The sequence below is a fragment of the Phodopus roborovskii genome, unplaced genomic scaffold, assembly GCF_943737965.1.
Source record: "Phodopus roborovskii unplaced genomic scaffold, PHOROB, whole genome shotgun sequence".
NCBI lineage: Eukaryota > Metazoa > Chordata > Mammalia > Rodentia > Cricetidae > Phodopus > Phodopus roborovskii.
Window position 1 is genome coordinate 3,817,501 of NW_026126418.1, and position 9,712 is coordinate 3,827,212.

Genomic DNA, 9,712 nt, shown 5'->3' on the forward strand with positions numbered 1-9,712 from the left:
GAGCTTGTACTGACTATTCATATGTCACATGAAATTTAAATTGAGATGTTTCATAAATAAGTTTCTTTAAAAACTCAGTAGATTACAAAATATTAGCCAATGAATCTGCCCCAGTCCTATATGTATAACTAATTTATGCACTGCTTGTGTCTAGACACGTGCTGTCGCTACTGTACACCTGCTAGTCAGTGTGTTCTGTATTATTTGAAAGTGAAAGAGAGGTGTTCAAAGAAGACACAAAGTGATTACCATTTGGTGAGACGGAGGGAGGGAAAGGAAGAGAGAGAGGAAGAGAGAGAGACATCAAATTTAAACATATTTCAGTTTACATAGTTACAGTTAAACATAATTTCAGTTTAGGGAAGATGGTGACAGCTGAATCTCCATGGAACAAGCGGAATAGAGGATTTCTTTTTTGGAAAAGGTTTTTGAGAAGGCAGTACTCTGTTCCATCCTGGGAACACCGTGGTGGCAAAAGCAGGCACATTGCTTAAATAACACACAGCCGGGCAGGAAGAACCTGCAGGGTAGAGGTTGGGATGCCAGTGTGGACCTCCAGAGGTCAGGATTCTGGACTTATCTGAGGGAAAAGGAGCTGGTGGCTGGTAGAAAACTGGGGGACATAGAGGGAGAATGTGAGCTGAGTCTTAACTTCAGGCTGAAGGAACATACACGAAGACTGAGGGGAGGGGAAGGAAAATTAGATTTGACAGAATAAAATAATATTTTATTTTAAAGATTATTTTTCAAGATTTTGGTTTGTTTGTTTTTTTGTTTTTGGTTTGTTTTTTTTTTTTTTTTTTTTTTTTGAGATATGGTTTCTCTGTGTAGCTTTGGAGCCGATCCTGGCACTCTCTCTGTAGACCAAGCTGGCCTCGAACTCACAGAGATCCACCTGCCTCTGCCTCCTGAGTGTTGGGATTAAAGGCGTGCACCACCACTGGCTATTTCAAAGATTTTTTTTAAAAGATAGACCAAGAGGTCCTGAAGGGATGGCTCAGCAGTTAAGAGCACTGGCTACTAATATACAACAAAACAAAAAAAAAAAAAAAAAAAAAAAAAAAAAAAGGTGAAGGAAGGACCAAACAACAAAAGACAGTCTATAAATAAAGATAAAGGACTTGAACTGACATTTCTCCAAAGGAAACAGACAAATGTCCAACAGACACCTGAAATGACAATGAGCATGCTGGGATTACACATGCCTGTGCTACTGTGTCTGGCTTTTACAAAGGCTCTGGGAATCCAAACTCAGATCATCAGGTTTCCAAGCCAACTCCCTAGACCTATGTTAACTGTCCCTTAGTGGTAAAATTGCTATACACATAGATTAGAGGTTAGTCAAAATTGTCTGAATTGATACTTTATAGTCAGCAAACTTCACAGTCTAAACAGCTCAATTTACTAACATTTAAAATTGTAGTCTACGGACTAGCAAAATGGTTCAGTGGGTAAAGGCACTTGCCACCAATCCTGATGACTCACGTTCAGTCCTTGAGTTCCACGTGAGAGAACTGACTGAGAAAGTTGTTCTCGACTTCCACAAGCACACTGCAGCATGTGTATGTATGTGTGTGTGCATGTATATGTATATATGCATAGATACACACATATAAATGTAATTTTAAAGATTTTAAAGTAGTTCCAAATTCAAAGGAGAGAATAGAAAACCATAGGTTGAAAATGTCAGGCCAATGTGGAATTTTAGCTTTCACTGGCTGATGAGATTTTGTGAAATTGTTAGGATGTTTTAGGTGTGGTGGTACAAATCTACAACTCTAGAACTTGGGGTTGGGGGCACATTGCTAATTCAAGACCAGTTACAATAGTAAGTTCAAGGCCAGCTCAACAACCTGAAAAGATCCTTTCCCCAACATTTTAAAATGTCTATAGCTGGTAGCTCAGTGGTATTGTACTTGCCTGCAAGGATGCCCACGACTCTGGCTCAATCTCAGTATGAAGTGAGGACAGAAGAGAGAAGGGGGTTAGACTTAGTGTTTCAGTGCTGAGAGTGGTACCCAGGTCTTTATGGCTTTACTATGTGCTTGGCCAAGAATAAAAGGGCTTAGGCAACTAAAGCTGGAGAAAAGAAAGAGACAGCATTCCTAAAATGGAACAATGCCAGTCAAGGCACAGAGAAGTAGGCTGGAGGTGTAGCTCAGTTGGTACATCTCTTGCCTAGCATTTATGAAGTCAATAATTCAATCCCCAGCACTACATGCTTATAACCTTAATACTAAAGAGGTAGAGGCAGAAGTTTGAGGTTATCCTTAACTACATAGTGAGTTGGAGGCCAGTTTGAGCTACCTGAGACCCTGTCTCAGGGGAAAAACAGAGCAGAGAGAAAGGGGCGGGGGGCTGAGAATTCTGTATACCTAACAGAAGAAAGCTATGAAAACTACAGTGAGGCCAGAATAAGGGAGGCTTTGTAAAAAGGGTCCAGGAGTTACATAAGCAGGGAAAGCAGGCCATGTCTAGATTACATGACAGAAATACTGCTTGAGAAGGGTCAAGGGTCAAACAGGCAACAACACTGCAGAGACTACCTCTGTGGCATCTATCTTCTCGGCTTGGCGCCAGGCCACCTCACAACAAAGCCTGGGTTTGATTTCCAGAGAAGGAGGAAAAGGGATTCACTCTGCGGGAAGTATTACATCAAACCTCCCACTCAGTCCATACCAACCACTCTATTGAGGTAGCTTTATTACCCCATTTTAGAGAGGAGGAAACTGAGTCAGGGAGCTTGACTTTGATCATAAGATGACAGTAGTTTCTGACCTGAGTCTGACTTCAATGCTCTTAGTCATCCTTCCTTCCTTCCTTCTTTCCTTCCTTCCTTCCTTCCTTCCTTCCTTCCTTCCTTCCTTCCTTCCTTCCTTCCTCTCTTTTCCTAGACACAGTTTCTCTGTGTAGCCCCCTGGCTGCCCTGGCCTCAAACTCACAGAGATCCACCTGTCTCCAATTTCCTAGTGCTGGGATTAAAGGAGTGTGCCACCATTGCCTGGCTTCTGGAATTTTTAATGCCATTATCTTAACCCAGACATCCACCTCTTTTAAACCTAAATGTCATCTCTCTGTTTAGTTCTTCAGTTGTCTACACAAGAAGGGCCAGACACACACCCTCCATCATTTTCAGAAGCTCTGAGGATGCAGTCTTGCCTTCATCGCCACCTTCAGAGGACGCAGGACTGCCTTCCTATGAACAGGCAGTAGCACTGACCAGAAAACACAGTGTCTCACCACCACCTCCATATCCTGGATCAGCAAAAGGATTCAGAGTGTTTAAAAAATCTATGTCACTTCCATCTCACTAAGCCCACACACTGGTGTGGTTTGAATGATTTGTTCTCCCTGAAACAACAACAACAACAGAAAAGATTTGACTGTTCAGCTTTTTATGACAAACTGCAAGGAATAAAGGAATAATACATACTGAACAGAATTCACTACAGTTCTGCCTGACTTGGAACTGAACTGGATTTCCATCATCTTGGTAAGAAACTTCAACTCCATTTCCTAGAAATTAAAAAGAAAGTGCCTTTTTGCAATGTATGTTGTACTGGTTCAAAACTCTTTGCTATAGCTGGGTAATTTGATGCATATCTAGGATCCCCACAAGCAGGAGGCTGAGATGGGTGGGATGAGGGTTCAAGGCTGCCCTATTAAGTCCCTATTAAGACCCTTTCTCAAAATAAGACAAAGTTTGTTAATAGAATAATTAGAATGAGAAACTCGGAAGTGTCAATCATTCGTTTATTTCAAGTCATGATATTGGATCTTCTCTTCATTAGGATTTCTTTTTTGGCTGAAAATACTTCATAGAATCTGACATTTTGGTGTAAACCTGTGGCCTTATGTAATCATTTGGTTTTCTGATTTAATTGGTACAGAGCATTCACAAAATTTGCAGGTCTTAGTTTTTTACTTGCTGTCAATCATTTTTCCCTGTGGTAAGAGGTGCCAAGAGGTCTTCGGGGTTTTTCCCCCCCCAAAAAATTACTATTTGTTGGCTTAGGAGATACCTCTCTTGGAAAAGTGCTTGTCAAACAAACGTAAGGATCTGAGTTCAATCCTCATTACCCATGTTTGAAACAAAAAAACACAAAACAAAACAGAATGCTTGAAGCACTTAAGAGGCAGAGATGCCTGTGAGTTTAAGACCAGCTTGTTCTACATTGTGAGTTTTAGGACAGCTAGAAAGCCTGCCTCAGAAAAACAAAAAAACAATGTCCAGTGGTGGTGGCACACACCTTTAATTCCAATACTTGGGAGGCTGAGGCAGGAGGATGTCTGTGTGTTTGAGGCCAGCCTGGTCTACAGAGCTAATTCTAGTACAGCCAGAGCTACACAGTGAAATCCTGTCTCAAAAATTATGAAAAATTAAATTAAAAATTAATTAAAGTAGAGAGCAATTGAAGAAGACACCAATATCAACTTCTGGCTTCTACATACATGTGTTTGCATGCACATGCATAGATGCATGTACGATTTTGAGCTTGAAGTTTGGTGATAGAATGGTAGAGGCAAGTGTTTGAGTACTTGCACCATATGCATGAGGTCCTGGGTTAGATTCCCCAGCAATATTAACTGAAGCTGAAGTCACCAGAAAGCCTTTCCATCGTGTGTGTGTGTGTGTGTGTGTGTGTGTGTGTGTGCGCGCGCGCACGCATATATGCTGGAGATTAAACCAGAGCATCAGATATGCTAAGCACATGCTATATCATTAAGCTAAATTCTCAGGCTCCCTCATTTCTCCTAGTACATCTTAACACATGGAAAACATAGTTTTAACAGATACTTTTCTGTTGTGGTCATATAAATGACCGGTTCTTCCTCAAGAATGTAGAAGAGGAGCTAAGTGGTAAAGCCTGTGCTCAACATGTATGCAAGACCCTGGGTTAGATTCCCAACACCCAAGCAAACCAAAAATGTAGCATAATGTGACTCATAAGTGTGGAGGACATACTCTCTAACTTATATGCTTGTATATTAGAGTTTGTTTGCTTGTTGCGTGTTAAGGAACTGTTTTCTCTGGGGTCAAGAAACTACAAAGTCTTGAAAAGTTGACTAGATAAAAACAGTGGTTTTTTTTTTTTTTTGTCTGTTTCTATCAGACATCTCCCTATTCTTTAAGATCCTTTATAAATTGTTACTTTGTTTTATGATATTATAAGGTTGACATTGCAACCTTGCTTGCATTTGATAGTTAGACCCAAATTAAACATTTAGAAAATATACATCATTTTGCAGTGTGTATGAATGTGAGTATGTGTGTGTCTCTTTTATGACATTGTAATCTGTGTTATACTAGTGTACCACACCAGCAGTATTAGTACTTAGGAGGCATAAGCATGAGGATCACAATTTTGAGGCCAGCCTGGGCTACATACTTAGTCTAAGGGTCACCCGGAGTAATTAATGAGATCTTGTCTCAGATAAAGCAAAGCAAACACAGGATAGCATGATCTTCATTAAGGCAGATGAAAGGAAGACCTTAGAGACTGGCAAAGCTTTATCCTTTTACATTTTCTGACTTGGCTGCTTGTCATAAATAAATCATCTCTTAACAGCTCCATGTAATTAGAAGTATTTTCAAGCCACTCATATTATTTATAAAGTATTGCTGTTCTTCATATGTTCTCTCCATAGCACATTTTCTATTATAACTATATGCTTTACACTGTTTAATTTACTTTTTAAAAGGTTACTAGAAATGACTTTGCTCACCTTGTAATAATCAGAGTTAAGGCATGACTTGTCTGAAATCTATGAGGTTGGTAAAAGCTGGGTTTTCAATAAGTAACCCACATATCTAGTCCCAGCTCATAAAGTATAATCCCAAGTATATAGGACATGGGAGAGTTGGAGAGATTGTCCAAGTGGCTAAGAGCATTTGCTGCTCTTCCAGGGGACCCAAGTTTGGATCCAAGTACCCATGTTGGCCTGCTCACAGCCACCTATAACGCCATCTTCAGCGTACCCAGTACCTTCTTCTGTCTTTTCAGACACCTTCACTCATGTAGCATATACTTACACAGACATGCACACATACATACAAATTTTAAAATATATTATTTTTATTTTATTTTGTTTTTTTTTTTTTTTTTTGAGACCAAACTCTGTCTGTGGACTAGGCTAGCCTGCTACAACTTAGAGATCCTCCTCTGCCTCTCAAGTGATGGGATTACAGGTGTGCACCACCACACCTGGCCTTAAACTTTATATATATATATATATATATATATATATATATATATATATATATATAGTCTTCTTTTAAATTTACAGTGCTGAGGATCATAACCAGGGCCTTGCTCATGGTTATCCCCAGTCTACACACACCTTCATACCCTGCATCTTTTACTGAATTCTAATTTGAAATATTCCATTGACTCCCCAAGTCTAACCCCAAAATTAGCTTCAGGACCTGTGACAACCTCACATTGTCCCACTAGCAGCCTTATATTTGTCAGATATCCTAACTTGAAGGGATCTCAAATTCTCTACTGAAACTGTGACATCACTGGTATTTCTAGAGCATCTAGATGTCATGATAATTTGAATACAAACAGAAAAACGTAATAGAACCATCGTTAACAAGCACCTGGAAACCGAAAGGGAAATTTCTCAGTGTAAAACCACTGACATAGACTTCTGTCCCACTGACAGTTTCTTTTCCTGTGGTGTGTTTGATGCTGAGTTGTTTCATATGGTTTCTGTGGGGCCTTTTAGTCTGTTGTTTTGTTTTTGTTTCTTCTCTGGGGAAGGGATGGATGGATGTTAAACATTAAATCTGTTTCACATAGCTTTTAGATAAGACTAGACCAGTTTTTCTTTCCATTACAATTAGGAAGTGAATGGAATATGGCTATAATTAAATTTGAAGGAGACCAAGACATAGTTATAAAACTCTACATTTCCTAGGACAAAAAGAGCACAAGCTTCGGCTGTAGGGGTTGTGTGTTAATAACTGTGCTCCTGAGTGAAGGGAGAAGGGAGGGATGCTCTCAGAACAATGCAGAGATGTAGAGGAACACGCTCCTCTGTGCCTGTGGTTTCCTACTTACCTCCAGACTTCTTTCTTTTTTGTGGTGGTGCTGGTATTAGGCCTCAGACCCAAGGCCTTGTACATGCCAGACAAACACTCCAGCAGTGATTTGTACTAATGCCCCTCCCCCCTTGCATTGGTCTCCGAAATTCTAATCAGATTTTTTTTCTATTTCTCATATAATTTATTTGTGTGTGTGTGCTCCTCCTAAATGTGCGAGGGAATTTTGATGCTAAAAGATTTACTTGTGAGTAACAAAAGCTCATATTCATATTTTTGTTTTAATTGAATGTGAATTAAATTTTACTGATTGTTTGATCTGAAATGTTATGTATGACGTTTATGCTATTAGAGGAACATCTAGTATTTCTGTAATTTCTTTTTAAAGATTAGATTTTTAGAGACAGGCATGTCTCTATGATGAGAATACCACTACTTGGGAAGCTGAGGGAAGAAGATTGATGCAGGGTCAAGGCCAGCCTTGACTATAAAATAAGACTCTATCTCAAAGAGAGAGAGAGAGAGGGAAACCAAGCCAAACAAACAAAATATATATTGGGTTGAGGGAACAGTAGTAGAATACACACTTAGCTTACCCCAAACACCTGGGTTCGATCTCCAACACCAAGTGAACAAATTTAAATAATGGGCTGAAGAGAAGGCTCAGTGGGTAAAGGCACTTGCTGCCAAGACTAACTACCTGAGTTCAATCCCCAGGTCTCACATAGTTGTAGGAAAGAACTTATTTCTGCAAATTGGTCTCTAATGGCCTTCCACATGTGTGCAGTGACATGCACACATTCACCACCTTCCAATAAGTAAATAAATGCAATTAAAATGTTTTTAATTAACATAAGATAAAAGTAAAAATCATTACCTTTTATAGAAATTGTCTCTGGTCTGATGGAACATGTATGATATATGTTGATGCCTCCAGTCTGATGGACTGTGTTTCTACCATGTTTTGGGTTTACAAACATTTCGTTAATAGTTTGAAGTTAACCAGTCAGTACAAATGTATCAGTATTTGCATTATCTGGATAAAACAACCCAGGTTTTTAATGCATAGCCTTCCTAAAACATAACTGTATTTTATTTTAATGAACTTCCTGTTACATTCACTTTTTGTACATGTGAATAAACTTTATACTAAGTAATATTTATTGCTTATTCTATAATGACTCACATGTGATATTATGCATGTTAATTGCATACTACCACAACTAATTGCATGTTTTCAAAATAATGTTTATAGCATATATATTTTTTATTTGCAGGGTCAGCATCCTATTTAAACAATTGAACTACAGATGTGTGAGTGTTATTGCTTAATAAAGTATTAATATTTAATATACCATTTGAGGCAAATATAGTGCTCCCTAAGACTAAATGAATGTGTGCTGGGATGTGGTCTAGCATGTGAGAATGCCTGCATTTGACCTTTATCTCAGCCCCAAGCCACAAGAAACCTCTTCCTCTTTCTACAGCTTAATAGTCAGCTCTTTTCAGCACTGAATAACATACCCTCATCTGGATGGACCACAGTTTTTCCATCCACCCTCTGAAGTACATCACACTGTCTTTCAGGTTTGGCAACTGTAAACAAAGACACTATAAATAGTGTAGGTTTTGTGTGGGCATAAATGTACCCATGATTTAACAACCAGGCCAACAACCACTATTTTATCACGTTTGTGCTCTGATGGCTACATAGTGATATCCCATTGTGGCTAATGATGTGTACCTAAGGGTCTTCCATGTCTTCTCATGACTTGATAATTCATTTCTTTTGAGCATTAAATAATATTCTACTGTTTGGCCAACCTGGCCTACATAGAGAGTTCCAGAACAGCCAAAACCAAAAGAACAAAACAAAAGAAAACAAAACAAAAAAAACTATGCATCGTCTGAGTCTACCAGGTTACTTATCTGTATCCATTACTTTTCTCACTGTTGAAATAAACTACCCAACAAAATAGACTTGAAGAATGAAATGATTATTTGAACTCCCAGTTGGAGGATCAGTCCATCATGCTGGGGAAGATGTAGTGAGAGCACATGAGGTGGTTGGTCTGTAGTCATACAGAAAATGAATGTTGGTGCTCTGCTCGCATCCCCCATTTGTTTGGAACCCCTGGGATGGTGGTGTAACACCCAGGGTGGGTCTTTCCTCCTCATGGAGGCCCATCTAGCAACTCCCTCACAGGCATGCCTAGGGGTTTGTCTTCTAGGTGATTTTATATCTTGCCAAGTTAGCCATGGAACTACGCAGTCTCACCTTCTTGGTTCCTTCCAAGCTTGAGGATGAGGGTATCACTATTGAAACCTCAAAGCCCACCCCCAGTGACACACTTCCTCCAACAATGCCCCGCCTACACTGAGATTACACCTCTAATCATTCTAATCCTTCTCAAACTGCCATTTCCTGGTGACTAAGCATTCAAATGTATGAGTCTGTGGGGGCCATTCTTATTCAGAGCACCACAAGCATTTGTTTTTAAATAATTGACTTATTTTTATTTGATGTGCATATATGTCTGTATGAAGGTGTCAGATCCCCTGGAACTGGAGTTATAGACAGTTGTGAGCTGCCAAATGGGTGCTGGGAATTGAACCTGAGTCCTCTAGAAGAGCAGCCAGTACTCTTAACCGCTGAGCCATCTC

The 9,712-nt window shown here is 39.5% G+C and overlaps 1 protein-coding gene across 1 annotated transcript in view; it reads left to right on the top strand.

The window, feature by feature from the left end:
- The window catches only part of Prrg4 (proline rich and Gla domain 4), a 19,694-nt gene extending 16,380 nt beyond the window's left edge, over positions 1-3,314 (top strand). The window contains exon 6 of the mRNA XM_051184106.1: positions 3,083-3,314. Coding sequence (XP_051040063.1) covers positions 3,083-3,314 — 232 coding nt within the window. The remainder of the gene's footprint in view (positions 1-3,082) is intronic.
- Positions 3,315-9,712: the final 6,398 nt, after the last annotated feature.